At 39.8% G+C, this 19887-nt stretch overlaps 2 protein-coding genes across 3 annotated transcripts in view; both read right to left on the reverse strand.

The window, feature by feature from the left end:
* The window catches only part of Fnip1 (folliculin interacting protein 1), a 79426-nt gene extending 72547 nt beyond the window's left edge, over window positions 1-6879 (reverse strand). The window contains exon 1 of one of the 2 annotated variants that reach the window (XM_051180683.1): window positions 6662-6879. In XM_051180683.1, coding sequence (XP_051036640.1) covers window positions 6662-6753 — 92 coding nt within the window. In that variant the 5' untranslated portion in view covers window positions 6754-6879. The remainder of the gene's footprint in view (window positions 1-6661) is intronic. The other variant, XM_051180684.1, reaches the window with a different exon arrangement.
* A 9203-nt stretch (window positions 6880-16082) lies between these two features.
* Meikin (meiotic kinetochore factor) overlaps window positions 16083-19887 on the reverse strand; it is a 44392-nt gene continuing 40587 nt past the window's right edge. Inside the window, exon 14 of the mRNA XM_051181549.1 lies at window positions 16083-16260. Coding sequence (XP_051037506.1) covers window positions 16229-16260 — 32 coding nt within the window. The 3' untranslated portion in view covers window positions 16083-16228. The remainder of the gene's footprint in view (window positions 16261-19887) is intronic.

The raw sequence follows: 19887 nt of genomic DNA on the forward strand, positions 1-19887 counted from the left end.
CCAGCATGAAGAGGAAAAGAAAGAAGAAAAAAGGAGAAATAAAGCTGCTATTACACCTTTTGTTTTTTGTATTCTGAAACTGGGTGTTAGCATGGCTGGCCCAGAACTCACAATGTAGACCAGCCAGGCTTCAAATCTGCAACAATCCTCTTGCCTCTGCATCTTGAATGATGTGATTATAGTTATAGATCACTATGCCCTGCTCTACTGAAGCTTTAGAGAAAAATATGAGGATGAGGAGATGACTCAGTTGGTAAAGTGCCTGTTGTGCAAGCATAAGGACCTCAGTTTAACCCCTACCACCAAGGTAAAAAGCTGGATGCTGTAGCTGGCACATGTAACCTCAGTGCTGTGGGAGAGGGAAGAGCTGGAGACAAGTGGATTCCTGAAGCTCAATGGCCAGCCTAGCTGAACTGGTGAGCTTCAGGTTCAGTGAGGTACCTTTTCTCAAAAAATAAGGTGTGAAGCTGGGTATCGTGGCTTTAATCCCAGCACTTGAGAGACAGAAACAAGCTGATGTCTGTGAGTTGGAAGCGAGCCTAGTCAACATAGGGAGTTCCAGGACCACCAAGGCTATATAAAGAGACGGGGTGGGGGGGGGGGTGTTAGGGCTTCATCCTGCCAGATTTTGTTGATTCCCCCAAGGAAGTCCTTACCCCCTCTGTGGAGTGAATGGAGGATCAGAAGGGGGTGGGGGGCAAGTCAAGGGGGGGAAGAGGGACCTGGGATTGGTATATTAAAATGATAACTTTTTTTAAAATAAAAAAGACTCTGTCTCAAAAAAGTATGAAAAAGCCCCCTGCCATCAACAACCTCTGACCTATACACAACTGTACATAAACACTTTTTTAAAATAAAAATTTGTCACCACAGTGCTCAAAACAATGTGCAAACACACAAATCAGATTATTCTCAATAAATACCAAAGACTCTAATGAAATCTGACATCCCCGAAATAATAAACTAGAAAGAACGAAAAGGAGAAACTAGGATGCCAGGCCTGGTGGTGTGTACCTGCATTCCCAGCAATCAGAAGGCTATGGCAAAAGGATTATTAATATATGTTACAGGCTAGCCTGTCTCAAAACAAAACAAAAGGCAAACCTGTATTAGTTACTCTGCTGTTGCTCTGATAAACTACCATGACAAGGCATAAACTTATGGAAGAGAGAGTTTATTTGTGTTTACTGTTCCATAGGGTTAAGAGTTCATCACAGCAGGGAAGCATAGCAATAAGCAGCAGACATGGCAGCAGGAGGAGGAAGCTGATATATCACATCTTTAACAAGCACAAAGCAGAGAAAGTAAACTGGAAGTGAGTACCAGTACTTAAACTTTAAAGCCTGCCTCCAGTGACATACTTCCTACAGCAGGCTGACCCTCTTAAATCTCCCCAAACAGCACCACCACCTGGGGACCAAGTGTTCAAATGCCTGAGTCTATGAAAGACATTTCTTAGTCAAACCACTAAAACTCCCAAAACAACAAAAAGAGAAACATGGGAGAGGGAAGAAAGGAGGGGTGCAGAAAGGGAAAACTCTGGGAAATGAGGGTCTGGGGATGCTAACGATTGAGTATCTATTTATTCCTCAGAACAACTCTAAGAAGGTTAGGTGTAACAGGTGCATAAGCTCATCCCAGTGACCCTGGCCCAACCTCATCTACCTGGTCATATTTCTAACTTCAGGTATACTATCACAATCAGTATGACTCCACATGCCTCAGCATTGGTCCAGGTCTAAGCCAGTAGGACATAATCATTGGTGAGCTTATTGGTAATATGAACAGTACAGGTTCTCTAAACCTTTTGCTGGAAATCTTCAAGTACACCCTGTCTCTTCCAAGAAGTGATGTGAGAAAGAGCTAGCAGCACTGCATCTAAGACTTCATGATGATTAAAAAAAAGAAGAAGAAGAAAGAAAAAGAAAGAATGCCTGAAGACTTTGCAATTAAGTGCCAGAACTTAGTTTGAAAATTGAGGAGTCTAGTTTCAGAACCAAAAGATTTTAAATCACTGTATGATAATGTTTCTCAAAGCTATATCAACAAGTATCACTTGGGGTAGGAATCTGAAGTCAGGTCAAATGCATCACCTACAACTCAAAAGAAAGTTGGCAGGTCAAGTTGAAAAGTTTGGATTTAGTTAGAATTTCCTTTTTTGTTTTGTGGTTTTTTGTTTGTTTGCTTTTCTTAATACTATAAAGTGTTGAGATTAGTTTAGTTTGAAGAAAGACAAGAAGGACACACAGAAAGATCCATGAAGAGGTAGTTAGCAACAGAATTCCTGCTACAGACAATGAGAGTAAATGTTTCTAGCTGTGCTGGATAAAGTCATCTGAGAAGAGGGAACTTCAGTTAAGAAAATGCCTCTATAAGGTCAAGGCAAGCCTGTAGGGCATTTTCTTAGTGACTGATTGGGGAGGGTAGAGCCTTTTGTGGGTGGTGCCATCCCTGGGCTGGTGGTCCTACTTTCCAGAAGAAAGCAGGCTGAGTAAGCCATGGGAAGTAAGCCAGTTAGCAGCACTCCCTTGTGGCATTTGCATAAGCTCCTGCCTCCAGGTTCCTGCACTGCTTGAATTCCTGTCCTATTTATTTCCTTTAATGATGAACTGTGATATGGAAGTCTTAAGTCAAGTAAACTCCTCTCCCCAAGATGTTTTAGTGATGGTGTTTCCTCACAGTGATGGTAATCCTAAAATATTAACTTAGGAAAAAACACAGACAAGTCTCATCTGAATAACTATTTTTTATAAACATTTAAAATAACCTTCTTCATCAAATTAGAATTTTGTTTTGTTTTTAGACAAAAATACCTAAAACAACCCTTTTTACACTGTAATATAGTTACTAGATTTACATGCATTTTTTTTAACTTCCAGATTAATGTGCCTAATGAAAGGAACACAAAGCAGAATCTTCTGGACAGTACCTTCTTCCTCAAATTCTTTAAATGACCTAAATAAATTACTATTTTAATTCTATAATGACTTCTGGGCATGGTGACAAAGGCCTATAATCCCACCAAATAGAGGTAGGAAAACTGTGAGTTTGAGGTCAAAGTAAGTTACAGTCGGTTCAAGGCCAGCTTGAACAACATAGCAAGACCTCATCTCGAAAGAAAATTAAAAAAAAAAAAAATCAATTTTACCAATGTCTGAAAAATATCTTAAGGTATCCTTCAAACTCATCTCCAGCTCAAGAAATACATGAGGCAAGCCCACAGGACTATGTTAAATGGGGGCTGTCCTAAGAGTGAACAACAGCAAGAAGGTGGCAGTTTCTGGCCATCCTTTCTAAAGGGGTAACCATGAAAGATAAAACAGAAATATATTTATGGTTTCTTTGTCAAAGGTATCCCCTATAATGAAGTCCTACTGTGGCTAACCACTACTGGCTGCTTTAAGAACTGCCTCTTGGAAATAGGTAGTTGCCAATGTCTGTGCCTTTGTGTGATTTAATAATTTAAGGGTCTGAAGTGATGGCTCAGAGGTTAAGAGCTCTAGCAGCTCTTCCAGAGGACTCAGGTTGGATTCCTAGCACATACACAGCAGCTAACAAATGACTAACTCCAGTTCTGTGGGATCCATGTCCTCTCCTGAGGGCACTGAATGCACATGGTACACATACAAACATGCAGGCAAAACACCCGTACACAAATTTTCTAAAAGTGACTTAACAATTTAAGCTATGAGCATGTGAGCATGCATGTACACACACACACACACACACACACACACACACACACACACATATTTTGGTCAGTTTAAGCTGATTAGTGCACATACACACACTCACACAATTTCAAGCATTCCAAAACCTAATCACAAAAAAAAAAAAAAAAAAAAGGTGCTGAACAACACCTTAGGCAAATACAAATTAAAACTACAATTCAATAGTACTATATACCCCCAAAACAGCTATAAACAAAAGACTAAAATATTATTAGAGGCCAGTGAGATCGCTCAGAGATTAAAGGTACTTGCCACACTAGTGACCTAAGTTCCATTCCCAGAATTCATGTTAAAGTAAAAGGAGAGGACCAAGTCCACAGAGCTGTCTTCTGGCCTTCACAACTGTACTGTGTCACATATATGCCCCTCACACACATCATACCCACACAAGTGGAACTATAAAACAAGTATTTTTGGAGAAGTTTGGGAACTTTTGAAAAAGGTTAAATAACACTCTGCACATGAACAAGCAACTCTACTGTTCAGTATCTATACCCAGAAACAAAAACTATTTCTAAATATTCATATGCAAATACTCACATCAGAATTGTTCAAATATCCTCAACTGATAAGTGAATAAACAAATTGTGAGGCTGGAGAGATGACCAATGGTTAAATTGCTTGCCCAGAAAGTGTGAGGAAGTTCAGAACCCAGGAACCCACAGAAATGCCAGGTAGGCATTATCTGTTACTTACTATTCCAGCCCCAGAAGGCAGAGCAAAGGGAGCACCATAGCACACTGTCTGCCTAGACTAGTAACATAGGGAAGCTCTGGCTGTGACTAAGAGACCCTGTCTTAATAAGATGAAACATCAATCCAAGAAGATTCTCAACATCAAATTCAGCACTCCACATGCACCCACACACATGCAATAGTATAAATATATGACACACACACAAAGTGACAGAAAAACAAAACAGAAATTGTGCCATATCCACACAATGGTACACCTACTTAAAAAGATGGGTGGAGCTACTAAAAAGGCAACATCTAAGATACATATCAAAAATCATCATTCTGTGTGAAAAGAAGTCAGACATGTGGCTATGTAAGTTATAACTTCATTTATACAAAATGTTCAAAAAGCCAAAACTGTAATGACAGAAAGCAGACCAAATTTTATCTTGGGTGAAAAGGGATTAAGGACTGAGGGAATGAACGAGCAAAGGTGAAAATTCAGGTTGATGGAATGGTTGTGAAGATTCAGTGGAGTGGTGTATATACATATACCCTTATGTATATCCATATTTTTATTGTATTTAAGTTATAGTTCAAGGAAGCCTTTTTAAAGCTGGGTCAGTTAGATCTCAAGTCACAAGGTATGTGTTTTAGAATGTTCATTTTCTCACATTACACTTGTACACATCTTGTTTTCATAGCAAGCTTTTATGATGGACTGCAGGTATTGGGCTTCCACAGTGGAAAAAGGATTATGAAGTTATCTACACTGCTATTTGCTCTACCTCACAAGGTTACTGTGAAACATCAAACGAGATAACTGATGAGAAAGTTCTTTGGCAGCAGGAAAGTATTACACAACCATATAGAACACTTACTCAAAAAGTAGATTTTATTCACATTAGTGAGTTGAGACTCTTGCAACCTTGGTTACTCAAAGTCAGTCTTTGCACAGAAATAAACAGCTGCCTATTCAAATATCATCTTTTAAATCTCTCTCCAGAGCCTGCTTCCTGGGACTCTTGAGTCCCTAGGTGTCTTCACGTATTATCTAGTATTATCTGCACTTTCGTTTTTCAAAGGAAAAACAAATGTCAGATGACCGTGGCACAAGACATTTACTTCCCAGTACGGAGAAGAAGAGTCAAAAATTCTTATTATGCGTTTCCAAAAAGGTAACAACTGACCTCTTTCTTACTTTAAAGATCAGTTAAATTACCTGCCATTTAATATTCAATTTTATACATCGTTTTCTGATGTAATCTTCATTGCAGACAGGGTGGACAATTTCAAGAATACTAAAACTTATAAAAACCTGTGTAGAACAATTATCTTACACTTGGCTTGCTGCAAAATTTGACAGTTTCCCTTTACTACTACTGTACAATTAATTGGGTTCTCTGCTATACTGCCAAGTTTGTGTGATGTGTGACATTTGGCCTAATTGCATGTGCAAGTTTCCACAGCGCATTATGGAAGACACAACAGTATCTTCTTCCAATACAATTCCTCAGCTGAACTTAACAGTTCAGCCCAACTAAAAAAAAAAAAAAAAAAAAAAAAAAAAAAAATCTGACAATTCTAAAATGTTACTGACCAGCAACAGGTAATGTAATCGGACGAACAAAGCCTGCAACATCACACACACACACACACACACAAAGAGAGAGAGAGAGAGAGAGAGAGAGAGAGAGAGAGAGAGAGAGAGAGAGAGAGAGAGAGAGAGCGAGCTACCGTTTTCCATTTACAAAGGACTCATTTTCGGTAAAAGGTATAAGGGGAAAGAAAATTCGACAGCTAGTTCTAACGCCGGTCCTCCTCGAGTCCAGTCAGTAGTAACCCTAACCACTTCAGTTTCGCATTTCTCCTTCGATAACACTAAGGTCGCTCGGCCCGATAACTGCACAGCTCCAATTTTAGTTTCCAAGAAGCCTGACAGACCGGCAGCCTGCCCACTCGCTCCGCCAGCCTCCTCAGCGTTCCGCAGGTTGGCCAAACGCGCGGCTGGCTGCACAAAGCCAACCGAGGGCGGCTGATCACAGGGAGGGAGCAAGCTCCCGGGCCGGCCCCGGAGGCCTGCGGTGAGGTCGCAGCCCCGGCAGCGTGCGACCCGCCAGCCTCCCGAGGCAGCGCTAGGGCGCAGGGACGCGGCGCGTGGCGCGGCCAGGACGTAAACAGCCGAGCGAAGAGGGCACTGGACCGCACGCCCCGCCCGAGGCCGCGACCCCTCGGAGGCCCGCGACGCCCTACCTGAACGCGCAGTCCGGGTCGCGGGCATCTCGGCCCGGCGCGCCCAGCCCGCTCCGCTTGCTGAAAAGCTTCTGGAACAGGGTGGGGGCCATGCTGGCCGCCGCCAGACCGGGGTCGCTCAGCTGGGAGCTCGCCGGAGGCCCCCCGCTCTTACCGCCGCCCCGCCACCCCCATGGGCGCCTCAGTCATATGACAGAAATTAGTCACTTCAAACGGCCACGGCGCGCGGGGCGGAGCGCGAGGCTGAGGACGCGGCGATTGGCTGGCAGCGAGCCGCATCACGTGGCAGCGAGCTGAACGGGGGGCGGGGTGGGGGTGGGGAGGCGGAGCCGCCTGCCATTGGCTGGCCCATTGGTCTGTCACGCGGCCCCCCACGGGGCGGGGCGTGCGAGGGCGCGCGGAGAGGCGGTAGAGAGCCTCCCGGGTCGAGGCCCGCCTCTAGCCCTCCCTTGCTGCCTGGGCTCTGGGAGGAGACCTTGGTTGGCGACTTGAGGTGCAGTTTCCATTGACACCCGCATTTAGTATCTAGGAACATCTTAGCAACTGCTCCGGCTCGGTCTCCTTGGTAACCAACAAAATCACAAGCACAAACAAGGGAAGCAAGCAGCCTTAAAGAAGGCATCTACCTAAAAATATCCAACTCTATACACTAAGTATTTAGAATTTCAGAGACTGTGGTTAGAGGGCTCGTGTACCATGCTGGAGGACCTGGGTTTGAGCCCCAGCACCAAACAAGAATTTTAGCAAAATATCTAAGGCAGACAGGAATCAGAACTTCCACAAAACAAAGCTATTTTACTATCTAGGTATGGGGAAAGGAGGAACTGTGACATTGTAACCAAATAACAAAAGCGCTCTCAAAAAGGAAAATAAGGCTAATGAATGTTCTTCCAATCTTATCAAAACATCAGGTTTCAGATCAAATTTGTCATTTGCTTACTAGGATGAGGAATTTTGTGCAGTGAATGTGGATGTCAGGAAACTGGCAGCAGTGCATATTTGGAAAATGCTATGCTAGATAAAGAGGCATGAAATTTTCACTTAACTAGACATAGGAACCATATCTTTAAGAAGTTACCAACTGATCTGTAGTTAAGCGTTTAAGAAAAATAAATAAGTAGCTCTAACATGGAAAAAAGAAAAATTGGCAGAATATTTTTATATCACTAATAATTTGTCAATTGTTAGCATATTAAGTTTTAATGTTACAAGATTTTTATAGATTTATGAAGGCAAGGTCTCTTGCTGGTCTGGAGCTCACCAAGCAGTCCAGGCTGCCCCTTCTTCTTCACCCTCTTTGGTGTCACTAGGATAACAATTTTACATTCCTTTGCCCATTCTTTTTAAGTAGATTCTGGGCATCAAATTCAGATCCCCATGCATTCACTGCAAGTACTTCATCCACCAAGTTACCTTCCCAGATTCCAAAGTTGCTGCCATGAGTAGGGTATTATATGTTTGGTTTGTTTTGGGTCTTGTTGTTTAGCTCAGGCTCATCTCCATCTTGTCTCTACCACTCCAGTATACAAGACTTTTTAAAACACTAATTGAAGATGATTAAAAAATGAATTTGCTCATTCCACAAACATTCAAGTTCTGTGTACTGGGGATCAACATTAACAACAGAAAAACTAGACAAGAAGACAGTAATTGGTAATTCCAGATAGTGATTAGTATTGTGAAATTAATGAATTAAATAATAAAATTATACCCACAAGGAAAGGTCTTTCTGAAAAAGGTTTGCAGTGTACAAGCTAGATTGTATTCATAGGTCCTTTAAAAATTGCACAAATTTCAAAGTTACTGGATGTGGTGTTTGAGTAAGAGTGGCCCCCATAGGCTCATATTCTTGCATGTTTGGTCACCAGGGAGTGGAATTGTTTGAAAGGAGTACAAGGATTAGGAGGTGTGGCCTTGTTAGAATAGGTGTAGTATTGTTGAAGGAATTGATCACTGGGGGTAGGACTTTGAGCTTCCAAAAAGCCCACGCCAGACCCAGCTTTAGCTTTCTCTTTGCCTGCAGATCAGGATGTAGCTGTCAGCTACTTCTCCAGCACCGTGCCTGCCATGTGTGCCACCATGATCCTAGTCATGATGACAATGGACTAAGCTTTTGAAATTGTAAGCAAGTCCCCAATTAAATGTTTTCTAAGAGTTGTAGTGGTCATGGTGTCTCTTTACACTTAGTCTCTTGACTAAGACAAGGGGCAATACAGTTTCCAAATACATTTCCTGTACATTTCAGATAATCCTCTCAACTGTTGTGTCAAACGCTGGAATACTTTACTATGGAAAAAAATGAGCAACACATATATTTTTGTGACATTTTTAAAGTGGAAAAAATCCATATATCTGATGAGTCAATATGTATACGGTTGGCTGAAGTTGCTTGTTTTTATACAAGTTAGGTGAACATGAGTAGAAGCAAACTAAAGCCTTCCCAAAGTCTCTTAGGGACAAGAGGCTGTCCATGTCTGGCACAGAGATGTATCTTTCCAGGTTCCTCAGAAGGAAGTCTCCAAATACAGTAACCTCATGTGCCTTCATCTTGGGAAAAAAATTACTTCATGAGTGATCATAGATATTAATAGTAGGAGAAGCAGTGTTGCTTGCGTAAGAGATGCTTTATTTTAGTGTTCTCTAATCATGCAATTATTTCATTTCTGCATTCTCAACTTTCAAAGTACAGAGAAAACCAAATTTATTTGCTACCTAATTCACCACATTTTCCCTATATTGTAATTATAATACTAAAATAACAGAATCAAAACATTGAAAGGACACAAATTTATAAGACATGGCTATACTTAAGCTCTTTTAAGTGGTGTCAACATATATTGACCCTGTTGTTTAGTATGGTCTGTTTTCACGGAGAAGATAAGATGTCTTGTAAGCAAGATCTCTAAGTTTAGGGAATACATGTGGGGGAAATAGGAGAACTACAACAGCTTTTATCTCATCATTCATGCTATCTTACATTAATATAGAACAATGAGTTAGGAATATTAAATATAAATCCTAAAGTCTCACTCTAAAAGATTCAGTCTCTCCCAAATTGGTTTCTGTCCACCAGCTTCAAGACCATCCTCCTTGGTTGGGTGTAGTGATGCATGTCTTTAATCTCAGTGCTCAGGAGGCAGAGGCAGGTGGATCTTTGTTGAGTTTTAGCCCAGGTTGGCCCACATAAGGAGGCCTAGGATAGCTAGAGTCACATACAGACCCTGTCTCAAAAAGACCAGAAAAAAATCACCCTCTTGAAAATATAAATGGCAGGGGTAGTTTTCAGTGGACCTATTTGCTGTTTGCCTGACCTAGGGAATGGGCCAATAAAACTATAATCATGTTCCTTTAATCACCATGCTAATAAAGTTTGACTCAGTTATGCTAAATTATTCTGAAAGAAAAAATTCACAGATCAACATCTCAGAATATTATTCTGAAAGAAAAAATTCACAGATCAACATCTCAGAATAATCAGTCCACTTAAACATACTTGGGGTCACTCAATTTTTAAAACAACTATTTGTAGCTACATAATAAAAAAAAATGGCAGTGGTTTGAAGTACAAGAAGGAATAAACATTGCTTTATTTACAAACATCCCTTAAGGCCTTCCTGTCTCAGCCTGTATGATGCACTGAGGATACAGTGTTGAAAGGGATAGTCTCCACTGGGAATTTACTTCTTATTTGGAGGAAACAAAATACCTGCTGGTTGTGATAGGAGCTACAACAGAAACCCATGACAGAAAGTAAATGAAGGAAACCAAAGTTAGATGGGGTGATAGGGAAGACCACTCCAAAGATGTAGAATTTGAGCAGATGTCTGAAGAATTTAGGAGGCAGACATGGAAAAGACAGACAAGAACATTCTGAGAGAAAGGAGACAAAGTAGAGAGGTGTTTGGTGTTTGAAGAGAAGGAAGGTCAGAAGAAATAGAGCAGACTCCTGAATAGAACAATAGCTTGCATGTGGTTGGAAAACACAATGGACCAGACTGTATAAGTCATAGTCCCTTGTAAAATATGGGAGAGAGAGAGAGTAAGAGTGGTGGGAGTAGGCTCGTGATATAGCTCAGAGATACAGTGCTTGTCTGTCATATCTGAGGTGCTGGAAAGTGCTATGCAGGCCCCTAAGGGAGAATAGACATCAATGGTCTTATCCAGCACTGCATCTCTTACTGTAACAATCACATGCCATGCAAGGTGGGCCTACTGGCACAACAGTAGCATGGCAGTTATGTGGGTAACCAACTACTTTCTGATTGGGTTTAAAGCCTGCTCCATAGGAAAATAGGACCCTACTATTGTTGTGTTGCTAAATGTCTATGTTATCTAGCTTTCATCTAAATATTTATGTTTATGTCCATTTATTGTGACACTCTTAACCTTGTTCAGAGAAGCTGATTGTGCAGTGGGCAATAGTTAATGCCCATAACTGGTGAAAATACTGAGAATTGGTGACTCTTGAGTGCTCAGTACTAAATGGGGCATCTATATCAACCCTTCTCTTCACCTTTGCCCTCATCCAAAGCTCAAAAAACATTGCAAAAGAGGGTTCAGAAAGAATATAAGAGCTAGAGAATGTGAAGGAGTGTTGTGAAATGCTATCTTCTTTATATGACATAACTGTTTAACTCATACTTACAATAGCCGTGGTTACCTGCACAAACCCACATAAAACTGAGGCAGTCAAAATTTTAGAACTAATGGAAGAGGAGCTCACAAGGCCACATACTTAGCAGAAGAGCTATTAGCAGTTTATGGCTACAGGAGACATCACTTTTCTTTGGGCAGAAAGCCACTGTTGGGTTACCCACAGACTAATGGATGGTTTCATACCAATGTGCATATGGGCAGCACTAATTAGACTTTGTAGATCTTTTAAAAGAAAACAGGAAATTAGGAGAGGCTTTGCGGGGGTCATGTATTGGTGAGGGATAGATATGCTCAAAATACATTATATACATACATTGAACAATAACTAAAACTTCTATATTTTTAAAAGAAACACAAATAACAAATAAATACAGGAAATCATTTACATCTTTAGCCATCAGGGAAATGCACACTTGAGATTCCATTTCATTCTAGTCAGAATGGCTATTATGAAGAAAACAAATGGCAACAAATGCTGGCATGGGTATTGGGAGAGAATAACTAGTATTCCTTGCTACTTGAAATGTAAATTGCTGCAGCCACTCAGAAAATCAGCATGGAGGGTTCTAGAATTTAAAAATAGAACTATCATATGACCCAGTTCTACCACTCCTGGGCATATGCATGAAGAATCTAAGTCATCACACCACAGAAATACTTCCACAGCTATATTTACTGCCAGTCACACTAGGTAAGGAATGGAACCACAAAGATTTCAATCAACAGATAAATCTACAGAGAAAATGTGGGAGCTATATACAATGGAATTTTATTAATATGAAAGAGGAATTCAGTTGGAAGGCAGTGAGATGGCTCAGTAGGTAAAGGTACTTGTTGACAAGCCCATTGACCTGAATTCAGTCCTCTGAACCCACATGGAAGAGAGATCCAACTTCTGCAAATTGTCCTCTTGACCCCTACTCATACATAAATATATTTTTAAAAAGAAAAAACAGCTGGAAGGGCAGGATCTACAGATCAGTGGTTGAGCACATGTCTGGTGTGCTCAACATGTGAGGCCACAGTTTCAATACCTAGTACTGGAAGAAAATGCAAAGAAAGACACTTTAGAGCTGGAGAGATGACCCAGTAGATAAAGCACTTACTTATCAAATTTGATGAATGAAGTTTGTAATCACAGAATCCACATAAAAAAGAAGGGAAAAGAAAATGCTCTGATATTTAATCCTACTGAACCATTTTAGTTCTTGGACATACTCCTGAAGCAATCAGTGCCAGCATTGGTAGTGATGATGTTAACTGATTTATTTATTTATTTCAACTTATTTATTTATTTATTTCAACTTATTTATTTATTTATTTTACATATCGATCCCAGTTCCTTCTCCCTCCCTCCTTCCCTCTTTTCCTCCCCCCACCACATGTACCCTGACCACCCTCCCCTCCCATCTCCCCCCCTACTCCACTTGTAGGGTGATGCCATCCAGGAGGGGTGATGTTAACTGATTTAAACCTGTAAAGATCTATGTCTAACTAAAGGCAGAACCAGCCCTAAACCATATAGTCTAGACATTTAAAATCTACTTAGAATGGAGTTAAAGGGTAATGGATAGATGTACAAGTCACCACACATACCTATCACCACCACCATCACTACTACACCTGCACACACACACACACACACACACACACACACATACACACACACAGAGTCAGACAGAGATACAGACAGACACACAGACTGACTCACAGACTCACTCACTCACTCACACACTCACTCACTCACTCACTCACTCACTCACTCACTTACTATGTAGCTCTGGCCTGGAACTCCCTATGCGTCTCAAACTGTGGTCTCAAACTCAGTCATCTATCTGCTTCTGCCTCCCAAGTGCTGAGATTAAAGGCATGTTCCACCATGCCTGACCTACCACCAATATTTATGGAAAAGACAAGGATTTAGAGTCACTTGGACAGAAACAATGACTAAAGCTACGAGTAGATGAGATTACCCAGGGCAAGCATGTTGCTGACAAAGAGGCTCTGGAGCAGAACTTTAGGAAATACCAAAATTTAAAGACTGCACAGAGAAAACCATACTTTTAGAAGAAATGGGAGCAGTAAGATTAAAATCCATGGGGTAAAATTTTAGAAAGGTCATTCTTTACTAGAGGCCTTGAAAAAGAGTCCTTTACCATCTTCAATATTGGTAGCTGGGAGAAACTGAGCAGGATTAGAATTCAAAACACCCTTTAAAATAGCATCAAGGAGGACAGACATGATGGCAAACACCTTTAATCACAGCACTCAGAAAATAGAGGCAGATTGATTTCTGTAAGTTTAAAGCCAGCCTGGTCTACAGAAAATTCCAGGTTATCCCAGAATTCTGAAAGGTGGAGGGGGGGAGGTGTGTGTGTGTGTGTGTGTGTGTGTGTGTGTGTGAGAGAGAGAGAGAGAGAGAGAGAGAGAGAGAGAGAGAGAGAGAGAGTTGATTTTGTTGGGGTTGGGAAAGGGTTTGTGAAAAAACACTAAGATGCCTGGATGTAAATGTGTAAAGAACAATGAATGGGTCAGCTAAAAGAACATCAAAGAAAGATTTAAGACATAAGAGGAATTAGCATTTCTAAATTTAGGCTAGACAGTAAAAACTACATAGAGAAGATGAAAACAACTTTTTCTCTGGAGTCTTGTCATCAAACTCTTTACACTGTTTTACACTGTAGAAACACACAATGCTATATATACTCAATGAAACTATCCCCTCAGGTGAAAACTTGCCCATTCCAATTAAAACTAGAAGTAACATTATGCCTCCCATAGATTTTTAAAATTTAAGTGTGTGTGTGTGTGTGTGTGTGTGTGTGTGTGTGTGTGTGTGTGTAAGCCATGTGTGTGCAGGTGCCTGTGGAAGTCAGAGAGTGTGTCAGGTCCTTTGGAACTTGAACTGTCTGACACAGGTGCTGGGTACTGAATTCTGGTCTTCTAGAAGAGCAGGAAATGCTCTTAACTGCAGAGATAGCTATTCAGGCTTTTAACTGGGGTTTTCAAAGAGAAACCTGAGATGATTTTATATGAGGTTTATTTTGTATATTTTAAATTAATGAAGTTTAGTTTAGTTAGAAACAGGCTGAGGCAAAATGGTCCAGGTCCTTTTAGTGCTGGGGATAGAACCTAAGGCCTTTCATTTTCTAGGCAAACAACACTGCCTCTGAATTATAGTTATCTCCAGCCCTTTAAATTTCTTTCTTTTGAGACAAGGTCTTGCTAATGTGCTTAGGCTGATTCAGAACTCTCAATCCTTAAACCTCAGCCTCGTAAGCAGCTGGGATTGCAGGTATGCCACTACAGTGGGCTAGTCGTTATAAAATCAGTGGGAAACATGATGAAAACAATGGAGACCTTCTCTTTCCAGAGAGAAATGAAGCCCTTTTCCATGTGCTTTCAGGAAGAGTTAATGAAAGAGTAAGGCTTGCCCACAGGTCTAAGGATGAGTCTACCCTTCTAGGATGTCCAGAGCTAGCTATACATTTCCCTATTAGCTGTATAAAGCAGTCAGATACATGTGTCCTGTAATCCTACCAGTCTTAGCCCACAAGCCAGGCATCACTGCCTCTCTCAGGAACCTTTAATTGGTTTAGAAAATACTAAGTAATTCACTCTTTCCCTTGGATTAAACTGTGATGGCAGGGAATAGACTTTGCCCCAGCCTCATATTTCTGCTTTTGAAACCACCACAAGAGTTGCTAACTTAGTTGAAGAATGATCTGGAAAACAGGTCTGAATTTGTTGTTCCTCTATCATTAACATTCTCTTCTGTATTTTCATAGTTCACCTCCAGATGAAGTCAGAGGAAAAAAAATAGCATTGATAGTGGCTTAGACCTTGTCAAATCATTTACAAGGATGTATTTGTAGGACTTCTGCTTAAAAAAATACTGTATAGGTTATTTAACCTCAGATTAAATAGAAGATTTTATGCTTTTCCTTGCTACTGAAGCAGTTTTGAAACTTTGGTTCTTGATTTTATATGTAGCCTTAGTCACAACATCAGAGTTAAAATCTCACCAAGTTATACAACTGTACTCTGTTCACTGACAACAGGGCTGCTGTTTTCTTAGCACGGGCACTGTCCAGATGTCACAAGTTTTACTGTGAAAACACTAAAACTAGCATGATCACAGTCCTACAGATAGTACTACTTTGGAGATGAGGTAACATATTAAATACTTAATGTATGCTTGACTGTACACATTATATATTCCTGCTTCAGCAATTTTTGAGTGCAGAGTTTCTTTTAGTCAGACCTGGAATTAGGTCTCTCAGGCATGTGGTTTCAATTAAGTTTGGTTAAAAATAGCTTGTGATATAATCATTTTCATTTTTAGCACTTCAACAACTTTACTTCTTTTGATCCATACAAAGGACAGATCTGGGGACAAAAACAAAGGAAGTTATACAGCACCCTCATGAGAGCTCATTATGAGCAGAAAACCATCTATTTTAGTACATAGTCTTATTTTTTTAGTTTTTAAACGTTTATTTATTTATATTTTATGTATGCGTGCTCTGTATGTACACCTGCATGGCAGAAGAAGGCATCAGATACTATTATAGATGGTTGTGAGCCACCATATGGCCACTGGGAACTTAACTCAGTACCTTTGGAAGAGCTCTTAACCCATGAGCACTCTCCAGCTTGCACAGTCTTCTAATGACACCTAATTGGTCCATATTTTAAAGTACAAATACACGTATATGAAGCATATGAGAGAATATCCCTTTTCTTAGCTGACTAAAGAAAATGACAAGAACATTAGCAGATTCCTACACAATTTATCATAAACAATAGGAGAATTTTTAACTTTATATAATTCCAGGCAGATATTCTGCTTATATGGACTTTTTCACTTCACACTCACATCTTCATGCAGTGAAAATTCAGCCACAGCTGTTATGTTCTGCCATTTGTCTTCATTATAATATCTAGAGAAAATATAACACATTATTTTGTACAGAAGCAAGTGTCCAACAATTCTAATGTCCACTTCCCAATGGTGAGAGCTCTCACTGCCTGTGCCACACTCGTCCCTTCCTAAAAATGCTGGGGAGTTCTTTCTGGAGATACAAGTGACATGCTCAGTAACATTCTAGAGGAAGCCTGGCAAAGACTGACAATGGTGCTCTACAGCATCTCTGGGTCTTACCTTGTAGCCTGGAGGAACACTGTCCTGGTGCTTTTTGTCCCTGTTTCCTGCTCAGGCACTGCTCAGACAGCATCTCCCATTGTCTCACTTGCCATATCTTTGCATTCCCCTACTCCTTGCTGCAGTTAAATCCACTTTCTTACCAAATACAGCATTATTGGGGCTTTTTTCTCAGGGATTACACAGACAGATCCAGAAAGGAAACTACAACTTAACCAAATTTCCATTGTCACATTTTCATTTCACCCTTTGGCCTAATTAGATTATACCAGGTAATTCTGTAATTTTGTTGCACCTCAGAAAACCCTGCTATCACAATCATGGCTCCATGCCAATTAGAACCTTTGAGTAAAGGACCTAAATATCAGACAATCAGGAAAGCAATGCACAGTTAAGTTACAGTTTGCTACTCAAATTTGGGTCACAAATAACAGGCTTGAGACTTCTTCATAGTGTTGAAACATGTTGACTTTTTTTCCCTCTAAAGCACGTTTCTTTACCTCTGTAGTTAGAGTAGTAAACATGTCTGTCTGTGACTTTATACACTTACTTGAAAAATTATTCTTTACATAATAGCATAATCAAATTTACCATCAAATACAGCAACTACACACATATCTTAGACTTTTTACAATTTAACCAAAAACCAAGGAAAAGTTTTCAAAAGAGAGATGTCAGCTAGACTTGAGAAACTAATCAAACATCTAAAAGAAAATCATCACTGCACACAAGATGATTTCTTTTTGTAGTGCTGGGAATTGAGCCTAGGGTCTCACATATACCAGGGAAGTGTTTTACACTGAGCTATATTCTCAGGCTGCATAAGTGATTATTATATTCCAGACACTTTACATAGCTTATCCATAAACCTCACAATTCTTTGAGGTAAAAACTATCAAGCCAGTTTTACAGATAGCATAGTAAAACCATAGACTTTTAAGGAATTTGTTCATGTGTCAGAATTTGAATATAGGAATGTACCATTATCCAATGACTTCTATTACCATCTCTCTGATACTTATATAGAATTATTTCCACCTCATCTGTTGTGTATCTGTGTGCTGTATTTCTATTTTCTGTTATTATCTAAAATCTCAAGCTTCTCACCAAGAGAGAATAAGGAGTGTCTATGTCTGTGATTATATAGTTATATGCCTAAAGGCTAAAAGTATCATCCTTTAGGTTCATATAGTTCAGGGGTCTAATTCTGATTTTACCAGTAATTATCTGTGTAAACTAGGACAAAATCACTTATCAATCTGGTAAAATAATTTTGTCACTTGTAGAATAAACAAAATAGAAAAGGACATGGCTTTCAAATTTTAGTGTTTACTGTAATCACCTCTAAAATTTAACACAGTTCAGATTCCTCTGCCTTCTCTCAAGCACCTGTAACTTACCAGGTTTTAAACTGTCCTGGTAGACAGGAGACCACCACTGAGAAGTGTTGATCCAGACATTTTCTAAGGCCTCATCTACTCAGTGGTCACCATTTTCAGAGCCTATTGCCTACTCTGTGTTCCATATCATATCATTTTTGTTATTTTTGTTGTTGTTGTTTTCTTGAACCATTTTTTTCTTTAATCAGCATACTGCTAGTTGCTTTTCAGTCATACTGAACAGGGTCCTAGGCCATCAAAATGAACTTTATCCCTGATTAGATTACTGCCAAACTAGATAAAACTTTTAAATGTCAATGCTAATAACATGATCACAAGTTAGCTTGGTACTTTGCTACTAAATGAAAGGCAAATATAAGTAGCCAGAGGTCAAAGGGTAATCACTTAGGTGAGAAGGCTGCTCTAGTTAGGGTAACAATAAGCCAGAAGATGGCAGCATCAGCTCAACATTCATCAAGGGGGTCTCTAAATTAAACTTCCAACTGTGAACAATTGAATCCCTCAGGCCCATTTGATTTGGAATTGCTACTTAATCCCCAAATTTTGACAGTATCTGATGCCATAAACTAATATGACAGACGTAAAATATCAATAGTTTTCCCATTTTTTATTAATAAAGTTTTTATTAACATACATATAAACAAAAAGTACGGTTTGGGGTTTTTCATAAATATAACATACTAGTGTAACTAGCACAGTAGAATGACCAATAACAACTTCTTTAGAAAATACCTTCACTCAAATGAGGGCATTCACTCACAATTCCTTTAGAGTTTAGTTTACCTGGTTTATGCTGCACACATATAAAAATAGTAAATATACTCCTCAAGAGTATCTAATTTCTTAATGTGAAGTTTATTAGTATGACCCACCATTTAAATATATATATATATGTGTGTATATATATATATTTCATTTAACTATATATTGTTTGATTATTACTATGTAGCACTTGAAAGTATATACTACAGATTACTTACCTATTTGAATTCATGTGCATCTGGATAGATTCTGGTTTGGAACTATCATAACCAATGAATATTCTAGTATATATCTTTTTTTTGAAAGACAAATCATGTTACCCTAGTTATCTTGAAACTTGCTACATAGAGCATGTTGTCCTCAAATGCACAGAGATCCACCCACCTGCTTCTGTTTCCCAAATGCTGGAGTTAAATATGTGTATCACTATACCTGGCTCTAGTCTATATCTTTGGATGAACATACATATACATCATTACTGAGCATATTCCTAGAGGTGGAACTGTTGGGTTGCAAGGGGTTTTCTATTTCAAGACTCCTGGGATCCTGTTCTGTGAACAGTGACTCCTAAAGTAAGGCACAGTTATATCTAGGCCCTCCTGAAACTGGAAAAGGTTCACTCCTTCATGGGCCATTATGGATTTTGCTGTCAACATCATCTTATTTGTGTGTGATACTCTAGCCCATTTACCAAGTGACCTAAAATAATCACTAGAAATAACAAGAGACCCAGAACAAGAGAAGGTTCCACAACATCCAGGCTATGCTACAAGATGCTCTACCACTTGCACTACATGGTCCAGTAGAATAAGTGGTGCTTTAAGTGTCCCTGACAGATAGAGATGCTGTCCGGATCTTTTGGTAGCACCTCAGAGTTGAACAGTATGACCCTTAGAATTTCAAAGGCAAGTTAACTATCCTTGGTGGATAAATACATAAACACTGAAGAATAGCATTTGGCCAGTAAATGGGCCCTAACACTGGGACACTGTGTTACTGAGCTATGTAGAGAAGATCAGGTCTTCATTGCCAAATGAAACTGATATATGTAAGACTGCACTCAAGCATGCACTCAAGACACAAGTAGGTCACATGAAGAACTGATCCAAGTGCCACAGCCTCAACTTTAACTACTTTATCTTCTCTCATCTGGTCTACACTTAAGAGGTCATGGGAGTGTACTACAGTTGACCAGAAAAAAAAGAAAGATCATATTTGGTTTACAGATTGATCAGCTTGTCTTA

The sequence above is a fragment of the Phodopus roborovskii genome, unplaced genomic scaffold (assembly GCF_943737965.1).
Source record: "Phodopus roborovskii unplaced genomic scaffold, PHOROB, whole genome shotgun sequence".
NCBI lineage: Eukaryota > Metazoa > Chordata > Mammalia > Rodentia > Cricetidae > Phodopus > Phodopus roborovskii.